This window comes from Varroa destructor, unplaced genomic scaffold (genome assembly GCF_002443255.2).
Source record: "Varroa destructor unplaced genomic scaffold, Vdes_3.0 BEIS01000003.1, whole genome shotgun sequence".
NCBI lineage: Eukaryota > Metazoa > Arthropoda > Arachnida > Mesostigmata > Varroidae > Varroa > Varroa destructor.
The window spans coordinates 54,813,565-54,831,609 of NW_019211456.1; the positions used below are offsets into that span (position 1 = coordinate 54,813,565).

Genomic DNA, 18,045 nt, shown 5'->3' on the forward strand with positions numbered 1-18,045 from the left:
AGGGTATGAGTACGTGGAGTACCCAAAGTTAGTTGTCACTATTAACAAACATTATTGCTATAATTGTGGTCATTTGGTATCACTGAACGAGGCTCAGCATGTGTGCCACGATTGGCTTTCATAAAAACGTTTAGATTCAATGTAAATTTATTAATCGTAAAGCTAGTCGCTATCATCCTATGCTGTATTATTATTACAAGTTAGAAGAACATTCAACAATAAATTAGCTGCGGCTGAGCGTGTAACGCTTTCACTTAGCAAGTTTGCATAATATGTGGTTTCTTGTACTGTATTATTGTGAATGCTTGAAAATGGTGATGCACTAAGTTGACGTCTTCTGTAATAATTTCTCGTGGGCTTTATATGTTTACATAGACAGTTACCCAGTAATAGTATATTTTGAAAAAATCATAACGATCAAAACATGACAGATATTGCTTATAATCCGCAGGGTTTAGCTCTTTTTACTTAAACCCTGCGTCTAAGATCGCTCTCCATAGTTCCACTGATACAGTTTTTTTGGTGTGTGCTTTAAAAGATAAAAAATACTAACTAAGTGAACCTGTAAAAAAGTTGAAATTTTATAAGACGTTACGGAATTTTTTGAACACCCAATATATTGTACTAACGTAATCCAGAAATTTGTAATAATAAATACTGCCAGTTGGAAAGTAGCCCTCATAGAAAAATTTGTGGAACAACTATGTAAAACTCAAACCTGATCATTATGAATTTGAAGAAGTTGCTCTACTTGAACCTGAAGGACACACAGATTTCAAGCAGGTCATATATAAAAAAACAGTATAGATAGCCACCACGCTGCGTGACTGAACACATCGCACTATTTAAGTTGCCTACAGTCCTTTCAAAGCTCTTACAAATAAAAAGGTGTAATAAAAAGAGAGTGTGCGAGAAAGCACACTGAATAATAAAAGTGTACCTTAACATTAAGCAAAATGTTCTATTTAGTCGATTATAAGTATAGATATCAGTGTTATTTTTCTTATTGAAAATAAAGTTAATAAAAATTCAATATCTATAAATTTTAAAAGCCATGTTTTTACGTTTTATTCAAATTCATCTGGTAATGTGATTATTAACGTAATTTACACTTTTTAGGCGTACGCCGAAAATTAGCTATGTATACACCTCTCCACCAAGATTCAAGACGAATTACAATTTAAATCAGTGCATTATGGACAAAAAATATGCGATTATGTTTTTAAATTAAACTACAGAGGTCAAATAATATCATAATAATAAGAATTTAGGCTATAATCATTATTTAGTTAAAACTACCATTATTTTTACAAGCCAATTAACAAACTTTGACACTAGAAGAGGCAGATTAAAAAAAAACACAAAACTTTCCGTTATATTTGGGATTACTGTAAGGAAATACGCAGGTTCACATCTAAGAAATATATAGCTTTATAGCCGAGAGAAATGTGAAAAAGAAGTATCTTTTATTTGTGCATTTTTTTATTCTTTTTACAATTGTAAACCTATGGGGGATCAACGATAACGCGAACACTTCTGCTTAACGTTGTATCTTTTTTGAAAACCTTAAGCTTAAGCAAAGTGATAATGAAATATAGTTTGCATTGTTGGCTATATTTTACATTTCGGTTGCATCTTTCTAATTAAGATATCCGTTTTCAAACTAAGCCAGTTTAGGCAATTTGTTTTGGGCATTCATACAATTTATTTTTTTGCAATCTAACACTTTTGAATATAAATTATATCATTATAATATTAAAATCGAGCAAGTGTCCCCTTTTATTAAAGAAGGACTGGCAAAACGAATAATGTGGTTTGAAAGTGCGTCCATTCAATAACTTTTGTGTTAAATAAAATGTGTAGTATCGATTATGTCGTTTGTCGATTTGGTCGCCAGTTTCCCTCATTTCTTTTTTAACCATAAGTCTTCTTTTACTTGCTCGAGTATTGACCACCTACAATATAAGGTAATCAGCATCTTAGTTAACTTTTCGGTTTGATCACATTTATATTTTTATCTTCAAAGTATGTGGCAATGACATCCTAAACATACCAATATCTAAAAATTTCAGTTTTTGTCAACAAAGCACCTTTCAGCCTCATGGTTGTTTCCTAACAGGATCTACATGAATCCTTGCTTGAAAGTATAGTATAGATCGGGTATAAAATTTGGGTATGCAAAAAACAATTACGACGAGATTAAGTTAAACAAAAAAAAGATAACAGTGCAACGTCGTCCTTTACATCGAACAACGCCATTTTCAGTAGTTGTTCTTACGAATCGAATGTTTATTTAAATAGTTTCTAACTAAAATAGAAAATCTGTCAATGTCTCTCAGCAATGCTTCAGAAGATTCGAGTTACCTTTCAGAAACAAAACGTACAAAAGTATTTGGCTTACGCACCATAACAAGTAATTCACATCCAAAATATATACGATGTTTAAATAAATAAAGAGACCTCTAAGCGACGTGGTTTCGCAAGCTACACGATGAAAAGTTCGTACACCTGAGGGTGTTAAGCAAATTAATTTCGAAATCGTTTTTCTTTCGAGTTGGTGAATATACCAGACGAAAGCAATGTAATCTCGAATGCTTTACCTTTTTACCATATATGACCAGTACCTTATTGGCCGATCATTTTGAAACAAAATTGCGGATCTAGCTATACTGAACGATGATAGTAAGAATCATACAATATTTTTTTGAGGTAAATAATAATAATAATAATGCATCGTATTTAGAGTTGCTTACATTGGAGATCACTGCTTTTACCGAACGGAAATAATCCATCAATGCTCTTCCATAAAAGCCACAGTTGAGTAAAACTCTTTTTTTTTTGTTCTTGTAGAAGATAAGACAGTAGGACATCTTCTTATATCTCCAAGTTATTAATGTTTTAGATCAATTTGGTCGAAATCTGCAAAAATAGGGATAACTGAAACGTCTCTCAAATGCAGCTGAAAAATGTAAATGAAGAATACGAAATGACTTAATGTTTTCTGTGATTTGTGCTAAGGTGTTTTTTACAAAGTTTAAACACCTGTGGCAATTTAGGTTCAAATCTGAATTTACACAAACTTCGTTTCGCGCTGGAAGTGAGTCATATGAAATAATGTCTAAATTTATAGATATGTAAAAAAAATATATACACTAAGAAGCTTCATGTATTGAAGGGGCCATAAAGGCCACTCATTGAATTCTAACAAGTTAACGGTGGTTTAAAAATATCTAACTACAGCGAGTAGTTCGATCCAACTTGCAGAATCTTTGTAAGGCATGCCGGTCAGGTATTTGTTGCAAGTCGGGTAGCCATCTTTCCTTCTATTACACTTTCATAAGATGGTCTTTTTTGATACAACTAAGCATATTTTCGCTTTTTCTTCTTGAAAACCATAAAGAATAAAAAATATCGGTTATACAAACCAGCGTAAGGTCAGGCTAAATGGGCCACCGATTTTTGAATATAAAATGACCCTGATGCTAGCGACTGTTCCATATTTAAAAAGAACAATGAAAACAACTAAGTACATTCATAGGGCAATTCAATCTAATGAGAATGTTCATATTTGTATTTACTTTTAAAGACATCGTAATTTTACGCTGTTTGTACAACATGTCAACATGGTGGTTGCTGTTCTAAAAATTTTGACGGCTTTATTGATTTAACGTATCGTTCAAAGAAAACAATATAGCTGAAATATATCACATCGCGGATAGTCACGATCATATATCAAAATTAGTCATGGTTATATCGAAACAATTACTAACGATGGCGGTTACAACGGTTTTGTGTTGTTATGCTTACTATGAATAATACTGCGTACCTTGTTACAATCCTCTCTCAGTTCTCGAAAAAGCTCATAAATGTATTACACATTTATTGCTTCAAAGCTCGGCCTTACACTGTATAACAAAATTTTATGTGGACCTGCGGTAGACCAATTAAAATTTTTGTTCTAGCTAGATGAGCGATTGTGAAGGGATATATAGCATCGTCTTCTCTAACCATACTTTTAGTGATTTTTTGAAAGATAAGTTTTTTCTCTTTACCTTTGTCAAATGATAGACTTTTTCGCGTGGAACTATTAATGGCCTATGTGACCCTACATTACCACCCAATATTACCTTACGACTTATAAATAAAGAAGCAAAAATATCGGTTATACAAACCAGGGTAAGATCAAGCTAAATGGCCCACCGCTTTTTGAATATTAAATAAGCCTTATGCTGGCGGATTAACGGAGAAAAAATATCTTGGAGCAGCGATTTACAAACATAAGTCATGCAAACATTTCATTAAGGAAATTAAGAAAAATATCATTACATATATTTTTTAAAAGCCTGAGTAACAGAGTGTTTTATTTCTTGTTGGTTCGTTTAAAATATCAAATATCTCCTTCTTATTTGTTTACTAATCTTTTTTTTAGTTTTTGTATCGCTTTCTATCCTGCCGAGTTCAATTATCATTCGAAATCTGTGCATTACATCCTTTTCTCCAGTATCTGAATCTGGAATATAAATGGCGTAAAGCTGACTTGATCGACATTATTTTGTGTACTAACTAGAGTGAATTCGCGCAGCTTTAGTATATTGCCTTCTTTTTTCATTCGTTATTTGGTGATCTTATGTACCATAAGAAGGACCACTCTTTGATTTTTAAGTCGATTGAGAAACTCAGTCTACAGCATGCTCAAAATAACTTGACACCGCGTGGCGGTTTTCTTTTGAAGTAGAAAAATGCGCTGTTGTTTTATGCTCATTATAGAACAAGAATATATATCCGTCTGTTGACTGTTGAGCGTGTACTCAGAATGAACTGAGACAGGTTAACGGATTTTGCAAACTTATAGGATTGTATGGTAAAACTTTAAAGCGAACTGGGTGACTTTTTTGTAGTGTACCATTGAGATAACAGTTAACACTAATCCAAGGCCAAGAGCAGCAACTTAGGCTGGTAGGCATTTAAGATGTGGAAAGCAGAACTAGAATTAAAACTCCTGACACTATAAATCTTCTTTTTTTATACTTAGATAAAATAAGTAAGCCGGAAATATGTTCCGTACCCACTAAAGGATACGGCCAAGGAAGGAGATCAAAACCGGAGGCAACACATGTCAATATTTTTTGAGGTTTGGAAGACCTGTTTATGGACTACTTGGCGCGCCTGGATACATTTCCCAAACGATCCGCTAGAAGGCCTTAATTAAGACTACCATTCAACTCAAAGGACCATAACCGCTTGGTGTTGATGAAAGCTTCATAGGACAAAGAACGACTATTCTCTAACCGTGATCCTTCGGGAGAACCCCTGCAAGGCCCTGAAAACTGACCATAATAATTCGAAGCCTCGAGGGTACACTGAGCTGGTGAAGTACCGTTTATGCCTTCCTGTCTCAGCGTACGTGTGGAACTTTCTGACTCATCATCCGCTTCCATATTCTAGCTCTTCTTTTGTATGAGGCCGCTGAGGAGGCACGTCCATGCTGGGATTGCAAAAATGGAACAAGGTAACATCGATGGGAACGAGACAGGTGCTAGTCAATATCAGCAAACAAGTAGGGGCAAAACATGTCTACGGGATGTTCATCGATGATGAAAAGGGTTATCCATAATCAGTAAGAAAAAAAAGACTGCAATATCCTTAAAGGATATCGACTAACAGATTTAGACAGTGGGGCTCCGAGTCTTTTTAACTCGAGGCCGTCACAGAAGGACAGATTACAGCCTCCTTGGCCATCCCGAGCCCCATGTATTTTCCATAAAAAATCTGGCACATATGACGACCCAGAAGAGCACGCCAGTTTTAAGAAACTGCTAGGTTTAAGAAGAAAGGCTGAATTTAAGACACCTCAGAAATGAACGAAAGGCCCTTTATTTATCGTTATCAGTTCCTTTAACTGCAAACAGCCGTAAATGAGTATCATATTTAATGAGAAACCATGTAACACTAACATTCTGCCTAAGATATCAAAAACTTAGGCAGATAGCTAGAAATGATACGAGTCCGAATCTTATGAGTGTGGTCTACTAGATCATATAGCAAAAAAATGCCAAAGACACCCAAGTGGATATGCAGCATACTCAGCTTTGGAAAGGAAGGAACTACTGAAGCTTTTCCGTTAAAGAATAGAAGGTTGTTTCTAGTCATAGTTTTGAACGTAGAAATATTTTGAACCGTCTATGGTGGAACTCAGTTCTAGACCCGTTAGCTAGAAAGTATCCTCATATTATACCTTAGGTTTGGTACGTTTGGTATCAAGGTATTTTGAACGGGCCACCCTGAGCAATGGGCTACCATCAGGAATTCTTCAACAGGCCGTCTTGGCCGCCTTACTATGGAACTTAGTATATAACGATGTCCTAAAACTGAGAAACCTCTTACCAAAGATAGCTTTTATTGTATATGCTAACGACTTAGTACTTACCGTAAGAATGTGTTCGCCGAGCTGCTAGAAGTCTATATGGTCCTGCCAGATGTAGCTCGGTCGATGGAGGCAAGTTGACTCATTCTCGGCTCAGCAAATAATGCGACGATCGCACTGACCGGGCAGAAGAGCCGATTACAAACTAGATTGCTTCTAGATGGAAAAAAAAAACGAAATGTCCCTTATTGCTAAATATCCAGGGGGATGAGAAGAACCCGACATTCAAATAACTAAGAAGAAAGCGATGAAGGCAGCAGTTAAGCCTGCAAGAATCGTGACGAACATCACTTTTTGTGTCAGTCACCAAATCCATCATCGCCTGATCCGCTGGTCTGGTTTTGCATCTGCAAAGAAGATAAATCCAACCGACTAGCCAAATCTTACTCGTTTACGGACTCTGCTATTTTTAAATCTTAGCATTTTTGAAACTTCTGTTTGGCCTACTTTCGGCGCAAAGTTTAAATCCTCCAGAGTGTACTGAAACATGGAGTAATCAACTCCGCTAAAATGACCTGTAAACGGTCGTTTTTTTGGAACAATAGCTAGCATACTGCTGAACTTTGAGAAGTAGATGCATATGAGGAATGAAGTGGAGCATGATTTAAAGGATGCTTTTGAACGTCTCCCGGAATTTATATTTTCGCGCCACACAAGTGTTTCGGGATATTGATTATATTCCTGCGTTTAGACATGCTGTACGACAAGTAAATATTCGTCATGGTGCTATAAATGGCAATTTATCTAGCTTACCACTTGCCACGTACCGATATTTCGGGCAAAAATGTTTTAATAGACCAGTTTCAATTACCTAGCCTAAAACTATTCTATTGTTCCGAATGAAATTTGCTGGGTCTTCTGAAGTTGCTTCTTTGTGTATTCTGTAGTTAGTTTTTACTCTTTTAACCGCCTCAGATCTTTATTGTCGCAATATTTTATCTCTGATATATATCCTATTTTATGATGAAATACCTTCGTCCACTCCATTTGAAGCAAATAATGAGGTGCTCGATACATAAACCTGTACACTCTCACCGGAAAACCGGATTTCGTCAGACTGTTGTGAAATTTCAGCTCTGTATATAATAAGCCTTTTTCCTCATGCACCTCTTTACAATGCGCGATATGACACTGCGGCTTTTGGAAGGATGACCGGCTCTTTATGTGAGCTTATATCGTATAAGAAGAGTGAGTGGCAAAGCGGCAATGTATCTGGTAACCGAACCAAATATGGCTTTTAAAAACACCCACACTGTGTATTTTTTTTACATACATGTTATTTCAGTCTACAACTACTCTTCGAAAAACCATAATAGTAGGCAGATGTATATGTAGGCGGATAATCTCATAATCAACAATAAGACCGGCAGCTTATACCAGGAGCTTTTCTTAGTGATTACGGGACATAAGGACGGAATGGTTATTTCTCTTTATATTTCAACGATCACTGACTGAGTCGCGTTTCTCCACTGAAGAAAAGGATGTCACTACATACGTTTTAAAAAGTGTCATCCAATAAGAGATCAGAGTAAAGAAGCTTCTGAGATGCTCATTGCGGGCCTATCTGAACCTGCTGATTTGTTAACTTGTACGTTCTCCAGGGCTTGCAGACCTTCTTACAATGAAAACTCCTATCCAAAGAAGTCGCACTTTTTCTTGTCTCTAATTACCTTAGTAAACGATAGTATATATACCCTACAAGATATAGGAACATTAAAGTGAAGTACTCCACCTGACCGATTTAGTTCATTAGACATATGTTCAACTCGGTCGCATTTGCCATTAATAAGATGTTCCGCTATGAGCCAGCTCTCAAGCCTTCGCAGGTATTTCTTTCGTTATAACGCCTATGTCGTATATCATATGATTTTGAATGGGGCGGTCAGAAGCCAAAAATTTGGTAGAAGTTTGAAGCTGTTTTGATTTGTCCAAGTTACATGACAGTATCAGTTAAGCAAGGGGCTAGGTTTCCTGGATGCAGCCGATCGCAAAGGTAAGTGAACGATTTCATTACGATGGTGTGTGTATTTTCTATACTGATGATGCGAGAAACTGAAAAGACCGTGAACCTGTTAAAGAGGCCTGCTTATTTTTAGGCGGAGCTATAGGGCTTGGCTTCTGGTTGTCCGAGCGAAAACCCTTCGCATCACGCGGATGCTATTATATTACTATTATACTCCCGCCTCTTTCCAATGAGAAATTAGAAATGAGATCAAGAGGGAGTACCGTGTGCATAGATTACCGGAAAATTTCCCTATTAAGAAGCATCTTGACTCAGATTTTAATGTAGACCGTAAGAAAAACTTAGCAATTGGCTTAAGAAAAACTATCGAGGTTCCTAGATTACTTGAGGATTTTGACGATAACTAACCGATTCAGTACCAAAGACTCGGACCATTAGCGAGGCAAAAAGGAGGAATCATTAAGCGGGCGGCGATACTCTAAAATCTAGAGACGGGAAAACGATGTATTAAGAAACTGAGGAGACTAGTGCGGCCGAATGTTACAATACCCTCCGGAGTTGATACATAAAGTCTTAAGTTATTTCGTTATCGCTGTCTCCTAATCGTCAAATTGATTTATCATCTAAAAAGGCCGCCTTGTGTTATTTAAGTAAGTATATAAATAAGCTTATAAACTAATTCAAGTTGAGACAGTCTCTGGGTCTGCATAACTCCTGCTTTGAGACTCAAATTCTAAAAAAATATGTATATGTATGTGTGTGAATTTGGACAATAAGCTTGAAACATAGATAGTTGCACCTTTTAATATAATTTTCTACCAACAGGATTTTCAGCTCATTGATTTCAAAAGCAACTCTGCGCAACGATCAGTGCAAATACTGGAGCCATGCTCCCTGTTAGCGTGACAGGTTCACCCCCGGTTATCTCACACCTTCTTGAGGACACGTCGTCGTCATCGTTACTACAGCCGCAAGATGAACCTCCAAAGAGGCAACAAACAGGTGGTTACACCACGCAACAGATCCAAAAGAAAATACAATGCGGAGTGTACCATGTCGTTCTTAAGAGAACAAGTGACGAGAAGAGGAAGAGTGTTATATGGGAGACCTTCGGTGAGGTACGTAAAAAGCAACAAAATTAAATGGATCAGAGTTTCGAAAAGTTCAACTGTATCCTAGTTTACCTAGACAACAAGGGGCATTCGCAGGTAAGTACCCGAAGCAGTCAAATGAAGAGATGCGCGAAATTAGGATCCGCTCAAAGAATGCTGTTGTTTCATAATCTGAAGTTGTCAGCATAGAAACGCAAGGTCTATACTACCTTAAATGAACACTGTTCCAAATGATAGGTATGCGACAGGCGTGATCATCATTTTTGTTTTTTGCGTACATATTTTGAAACTGATTTGTTTAACGTATGATGAAGTAGCCAGTGCCTTCTACAAATGGAATCCACTGCTATTTTGTACTATAAAAGCATCTGTGTACATGATGATTGTCATGGCAGAAGCATCTATGTGATTCCGCGAATAATGCCGGACTGAAGTTATAGTCTTGAACGAAACCAGTTGCTTGCCCTATACGAAACGGTTCGAGTTTTCTATTGTACACTATGATCTGACTGGATTGTAAGGTACTCCACATGAGCCGATCGATCCTAACGAGTTCGAGGAAGGCAACTTTTATAATACCGAATTGTGTGCAACACTGAACGCTGTACAGAAAACGATACAGTGTTTTTTGGTGCCCAAAATCCACACTGTTTGATGGGAAGTGTTTCTTTCTAGTCAATCTGTGGTTTAACCGATAGCTTACAAAGCTAGCCAGCATTTTGTGCATACAGCTTCTACAAAGCATGTTCTATAAAGCATCTTCGCTCCTTCGGATACTCGTCATAATCTACTCTATATAGTAATACGCAATAATCTGTGGATCTTATTGAAACCTTCATGTTGAACATAATTGTAAAAAGCTAGGTTTTCTCATAACAAATACATGTAGATATTTATTGTAAATGCTTTCCAGTCCAAGCAATTTAGGTCACTAAAAAGCCAATGTATATTTTTTGTAATTCCTGAACGGTAAAGTTTTTCCAAAGTTTTGCTTTCCACGGTGACTCTGCGATCAACAACGACGAAATATTTCTTGGGACGATGTCACGTGCTCCAAGAATAATTTGAAGTTGAAACCTTCGATATCCTACGTTATCAATTCTTCAGCACGTTCGATTGATATAGGAAGTTTGTCTACACAAAAGAGATGTTTAACGTTAACCATTCGGAAAAAGTAAGCGTTTTTAGGTGTACCTTGTTATTCATATGTTTACGCAGTTTACATTACTTAGAAGAAGGAAAGAATGCTAAAGACAACCAACAAGGCCGAAAATAGCAACAAATAAACAACACATGAGGAAAGCGTCCTATAAAAGCAAGACGAGCGTCACAGAGAAAAAAATAAGAGTATAGAAAAACCAGCACGACTTTATGATTACACGCTTTGAGCGCGGTTGGTAGTGTATCATTAATATTCATCACTTGATGTGCGATCTGCTGACTAGTTCATAAACTGATTTTATCGTTGCTGAGGCAATGATTCTTGAGGAGGCAAATATGAATTGTCTTGTAAGTCTCTGTATCGTATTTACTTTTCAAATAGGCTTTCATGCAACTGATGGAATCACAAGGGAAAGTCCAGATGTATTAACGTACACCATAGCTTGGTATCGCTCAGCTTTTCAGCAATTGAGTTACTTTGACAATAATCCAATCCCTTGTCGTTATCAGGCTTTTTAAAAAAGGTGCCTTCGAGGTCAATTTAATAACGCCAAGAACCATATTTAATAGAAAAAACTTTCATTGATACTTTAATACTTTCCTCTACATTAATTAGTTACTACGCTATTAGCTCTCACATGTTAACAGCGCACATATTACAGAATGATTTTTCATGCAATATATATGTACATAAATCGTTCTCATTCTGAAAACCTTTTTGGCTGAATGAAGCATCTTTGACGGATTCTCTTCGTAAACTGTAGCCCTGATAAAGTGAGGAAAATACGTTTAGAAGGAAACCATAGTTAATTAAATTCCTATTACATTTTTCGATACAGTGACAGTCTTCTAACAATAGTTATATGCGTCCGCCCATCCGTTAATTTATAAATTCAACCTATTCCTTTTACCTTTTTTTTTTAAATATATATATACTCGCGGACCAATATGACAAGTTTTCCAAACAGCCAGACAAATTCCATCCCGATTATTCCATTTATTCCCCTATTATTATCCCGGTAATTTACCGTTAATTCATTCTCAGCCGCACAATTGTCTCCACGGAGAGGCACGTCACAGAGAACGAAATACGAACTTAACACCATTATCGGACCCTGATCTATCTACATAAGCACTGTTTATATAGTCAGAGAAAGTAATTTGTTAAGATTTTTTAAATATAAGGTCGAAATGTATATACAGCTTGTTTTCGATTATTCTAAGTAAACAGCTTTCCACTCGTAAACTTTGACTCTCGGTATCTTGTGGTGGTCTGTTTATTTGAACAAAGAAAAGCGATACATTAAATGATATGCAGAAACAGTCGGAAATGTGCGTCCAAATTGCCGGGGCTAAAATAAAGCACAGAACAAAATTTCTTCGGGTATACAGATACGTACATGTCATTGCGGCATAAGAACTACTTCATACTACTTATACTACTTCATTGTGAAGAAATATCCAAAAGGGAAGATTTATAAATGACAACATTTTATCGTCAGGTTATCAAACCACCTAAGTAAACTAGTTACATTTATAAAAGATGAAATCTAAGATGATTTGAAAACTGCCAAAGTTTTGATAGGGTAGATGTCGGATAGAACCTTTTTTTCAAGCTTTGCAATCGCCACGTTTTTTGGTGTAGGTCGCTGGCAATATGATTCAATATTAAGGCACTGCCTGATATACAACCTTAATACTAAAATGGACATAATTTAGTTCTGTTTTCGATGGAAAACTACAGTTATTTTTGGAACGCATATTTTCTACGAAGAAGTTAAATTCGCCTTTGGAAAACTCTTGTTTATTTTGCGGTATCACTCAATTTTATAGATCCTGGACCAGGACAACAGTCGCATAGCAGAGCATGTGGCTTGTTCGAAATGCCACAAAGTGTACCGGTTTCTGCCCCATAAAACAGGCACGTCAAATATCCTTAAACATCGCTGCCAGTCTCTCCTCCATCTAATGCCGTCAGTGCCACCCGTTGGCTCTTCCGAATCATTGCGGGCCGTTAAGCTACGCCGCAAGAAAGATCCACCATCTTCTCGAAAGGATAGAGATAGGAGTTCTCTATCAGAGGCAGCAGCGCCATCTGCCAGACCTGGAACGCCCTCCAGCATCGTCTCGCCATGCATCAGTGATGCTAACCAGAGGCAGCTACGATGTATTAAAGGTTATTTAGTTGGAGTTTTAAACCTAGTGATACAACAAGGGGTGTGCATTGGAAAATAATTTCAATCTGTTAAATAGTTCTTTCCATGAAAATACGATATAATTAAATTCTAAATTCTTCATTCGGTACGAACGTTTGATGACACTTCCGTGAATTTAATTATAGCACGCTTTCGGGATGATACTGTTTCTCCTATGTGATCGATGGTCATGCAAAACAACACGTTATTCCTTCACGAATGGGACCAAACAGGATTTGAAAAGTGTCCAAAATTGTTTAAAAGTAGTCTAATTCGCCTAAAATAGTTTCAAGACTTTCAATTTTTGAGTGAAAACTATATATAACATTGAGTCATATTTTTATTACTCTATTATTACAATAATATTTTATGATGGTTCCCCGATACTATACTTCCATGCGTGAAAGGTCTTTTATAAGTCTTAACTTATAGATTAAATGATAAAATTTTATTACATATATAACTAATTAAGAAGTCTTTCAATGAAGATTTTTTGATCCTAATAGAACACAAACAATAATTTCCGAATCCGTACTTAATTGAAATTTCAGATATAGATGGTGGGACAAAAGATATATAAGTAATGATTTAGCTACTGTGTCAAGCCCAGCCAAACGGAACTAAATTACTGTGGTTATTCTGCCCAATTGATTCGTTTCAGTTATCTGATCAGTCGAAGAACATATAAATGCCCTTAGCCTAATTATAAACTATAGTTCAATTGCTTTTTGATTACCGGGTTACAATTCTTTGAAGATCTTCCGTTATCCCGCTGTATTCTCCTTTTCAATAAATCTATTAGCGATACATCCCGTTGCGATTCATCCGACACTTCGTGCCCCTTCTTCTCAATAAACTACCACAATTCGGTAAACTCGTCAACCTATCTCAATATTTGATGACCTCAACATAAATTTTGCTCTCTTGCAGGCAGCCATGTTTGCAGGAGTCCCACTGCAGTTCTTTTGACGTCCTATTATATATCTTTGTTACTCCGTTGCAACTATCCGGCTACAGTGTTCGTATTTCCTTAAAATCCTTTTTATTACAGTTACTCGATTATCCTACGCCATTGACTGGCTATCCTACTCAAACGAATATCCCAGCAACCTCATTAAATTGCTACAATTAATCCGTTAACACACGGTATATATTCTGCTATTTGAAAGAACAACTCAGCTCGGTTTTAAAATTGTCGATATAAACTAAGCAAAATTTACCTCGCTTACATATGTGACGTTAACCATGAACGCAGTGCTACTGGGAAACCTTCCCTAACAGATATCTCGTACACTCCTACGGTTTTTCCCATCTTTTGGTTAAAATGTTGTGGTGATCTCTATATGTTGTTGTATGTGTGCCACTTTTTCATTTTAATTAGTCCGTTCTTTAGCTTCAACGCATGGCTTTTTTCAAATTTTGTAAAAATTTGAAACATAAATAACTTTCTAATATAGCATTGTCCGCTACGGGGAAAAAATTTGACTTTGAAACTTCTCATCTAAGATAAGAACATGAACTCTGCGCTAAAATAAATAATTGTAAATCTCACATCCGGTACTGCCATAAATTATTGTTTAAGGCGGCTGACTCCCAGGTCAAAACTAGTTAGGCTGAGATGGTTGATATTTCATTAATTAACTCGCAAATTATTCGAGTTATATACCCCCTCCCTTAGAGAGAAAGAAACTACCCCGACAAAACATATACTTAAAAATTATCAGCTAGATGTTCATCCAGTATGAGCCGTCCGTACTCAATCACCTCGTAATAATTTTAGCATGAGTCACTATGTTACTCCTGAGTAGTAAGCACACGAAAATTCAAAACCTTTATTTCAAGTCTAATAATTTCATAGAGTATGAAAAAATAAACAACTTTTCAGCACAAATCATTCACAAATTGTCAACGGTTGTCGAGCAAATTGCAAAAAAATCAACATGCCGAAATTATTATTATGCATTAGAAAAAAACGAAACATTTCCCGGAAAAGTTTGCATCCAATATGCTCCATCTTTTGCGTAACTCCCACAGAATACAATTCTATTACCCCTAAAGAAATCAGCTTAATTCTACCGCCTTACGGGGTCAATCTGGGTCGTAGAAATAAACTCCGTTTTAGTAGTATATGGTAAGTAAATATAGATAGAAGCATATATATCGTACAAACGAAAACTCTTAAACTGACAAGAAACTTATACCCCATCTTTTGTTTTATGAAAGTTTATAACTGCGAAAGCTCAAAAAATATAAGAGTTTTAAACATTCATGTACGTCCAACTTCCAAGCCATTTTTATCAGTGTTGATATTTGCCTTCAAACAGAAGCAACTGTTTACTTGCAATTAATTGGTAGCGTACATTTTGAAGAAGTTTTTTCGAATTTCACTGGACTAGAAAGAAAAAACCTAATTTATTATTGAAAATTAATGAGCGATTTTCGAATTTTTCTTTCTTCGAAACCAAGCCATTTTTAGACCATTTTAGAGTGGAAGTACCTTGAACTTAGGCGGCAGTGTTTTAATTGGGAAATTTCCATACCCGAGAATGGGTTAGACGATTTCGATTTCATGTTCGATCTGTTCAACGAGGCTTTTTATAAGTGGATTAAACGGCTCAACATCAAAGATTTATGCCCAGGCCGCTAAGATCTCGGATGTCTCGTCATGTTGTAACTGCCAAAAGGCGGGACATAAGGTTAAGCAGAGAAACACTATCGAGACTAACTTCTTAATAACGGAAATTATCCAGATTTTTAAATTTGTAGTCCAATAGGGCAGCGGATGCATATCAGATAGGAAATATTTGCCTGATAAACGCACTCATTCCGGTCCCTGCCGGTGTTGTTTAATATGCGCCTGCAGAAAGGCTGTTTTCCTGTCTAGTGTTCAAAGGTAATCATTTTATTTGTTCCTGAAGTTAACCAAGCTCGGACCTGCGAGTTTCGTGGTGCGGTATTGCAAAAAAAACACGTACTAAAGTTGTTAACTTTTCTGATAACGGTAGAACTAAATCGGCTTCTGGAAGTTGCTAGTGCCAACCGGGATAAGCAACACGGATTTCGGCACCTTTCGACATTAGTATCACATAAGGAAATGTTTTATTTCACAAATTAGGAACAGCCAAATTAGCTGAACTCCCTATTTCAATCGAGTTCTCGGACTCCGCCGCACGGCACAAAATCAGCTAGTTAATTTTTTTCTGGGACATCTCTGTTCATCGGAAGTTTATATACGCCTGCTCTTCTTTTAGAAAATGCCTTGCGACCTGAAAAAACAATTTGCAGAAATAATCGTAGGCTTTTTTGCAAGTTTGAACCTATGCTCAAAGTGCTGTGTTGTGACTAAATACGTGATGCATAGCTCTCTCCAAAACTACGTGCCATTTTGTTTTTATGGATCAAATAAATTGTGTACATGCATTAGATTCTGTGAACACTGTACCAAATATTACGCTTCTCAACCTCTCCATGTAATGTGATTAAAAAGGCGGGTATTTTAGTAAAAAAAAAAATACTATTTTCTAATCAAAATTGGAGATTTTTAATTTAGATTTAATGATTTCTTCTGGGCCAGTCATAGAACCTTACGCTGTCAAAAAGGTGAAGCTAGGAAACAGGTACTGCTTGCCAAATGAGTGGATTCGACTGCCAACATGGTATAACTACGATGAGAAAAAAGTCGACGTTGATTAGAATGCAGCTCGGTGGGGTATGTAGCTCGAGACCGCAAAAGTTTGATAATTGTTATGGGTGTGGAACAAATGGACACAGCAAGCACTATGCAGTGTCCAAGCATCGGAAGGGTGTGGAAGGGGTAGATAAAGGCGGTATAAAGCCGGCACTTTGCATGCTGGGTAAACCGAAGGACTCAATAGAGAGTAACAAGCACAGGAAAACACGTGATGTACTCAGTATGACACTGCAGAGGCTGGGGACAAATTCCTGCTTGCTCAGCTAGCCGAACAAGAGAAGAGCTATATGCTTATCAGAATAGATAGCTGATGATAGGACTGACATGACAATTTAATAAACTGGGCAAAACTCGAGACGACCATTAGGGTTAAGGATATACGAGAAAATTTTACATAGAGTTAGATAAATTAGTGCTCATTTAGTGCTTAGTTTTTTCAAATACATACAATTTGAGGACCAACATGGTTTCTAGAGGCCTTGAGACTAATGTTCAACACGCAAGGAAGGTAAAAAAAGATAATATCAGAGGAGATATTAACGTCCAGTAGCTTGGAGGAGCTAGCATACATCTAGAGAATCGATATAGGACTGACAAGCATAATTGAAGCTTATAGTTACCAGTGTCAACCGAGATCAGATCTTTTTTGAGGAGACGTCGGGTCGCCGGCCGCAGCAGAGGTCATCTACTTATCTCACTCTTATGAAAGCTAAGGTCCTACTGCAGTATGGCAAAGTAACCATTGGTATGGTACATTTACCGTGGTTGCTGAGGGATTAAGCTTACTACTTGTTCTAAGACGAGATAGCAGGCATGTAGGATGGTAGGTCCAGTATTTCCCAATTATCATAAAGATGACCGCCCTCGCACAATGAGGAGATTGCCAGGCTGGAGGGTGTGGCATATGTTCAATTTTTGTAATAGTACATAATTTTAACATAAGAACACTTAAATGACAAACAAGATAACGAGCTTAAAATCCGAATACGAACAGAATAGATGATTTCAGGATAGAAATTAGAATAGGCAAGACATTTACATGGGAAGATGTAGTTGAAGAGGTAGGAAGATGTGTGGGATCTTTCACACCAAATCATTATGAAGCTTTCTAAAAGTGAGCGCCCCGATTTTTGCCCGACGGGCTCAAGCTTCAGCGCTGTTTCCATAATTTCGAAACCAGATGGCTATCTTAAGGGTGATCACAAAGGAGGTAGAAAAATCCAGGGCACATATGGTTTTGACAAAATCACCAACCCCAAACGAGGTCTCACCGGGAGCTGTCAGGCTTCTCATCAAATGGCGGCCCGAACTCTCCAAGGACCTAAAAGTAGGTTTGTGATTACAAACCATTTTTAAAGATCATGTAAGGAAGCAGACCTAGTCTTTGTACCTAACCCAGGCAATTAAACTGGTCCATCAACCCACAGGCCTATATGCTTGCTATATGCGGCAGCTAAGGGCATTGAAAACGTTGTCATTCTCGAATAGTCAGTTCCAAA

The 18,045-nt window shown here is 37.0% G+C and overlaps 1 protein-coding gene across 5 annotated transcripts in view; it reads left to right on the top strand.

The window, feature by feature from the left end:
- Positions 1-18,045, top strand: part of LOC111246462 (transposable element Hobo transposase) — a 39,015-nt gene that overhangs the window by 254 nt on the left and 20,716 nt on the right. For 3 of the 5 annotated variants that reach the window (XM_022796092.2, XM_086982182.1, XM_086982181.1), the window contains exons 2-3: positions 9,213-9,505; positions 12,494-12,836. The exons of 1 other annotated variant lie outside the window; for it this stretch is intronic. In XM_022796092.2, coding sequence (XP_022651827.1) covers positions 9,275-9,505; positions 12,494-12,836 — 574 coding nt within the window. In that variant the 5' untranslated portion in view covers positions 9,213-9,274. The remainder of the gene's footprint in view (positions 1-9,212; positions 9,506-12,493; positions 12,837-18,045) is intronic. One more of the 5 variants, XM_086982183.1, reaches the window with a different exon arrangement.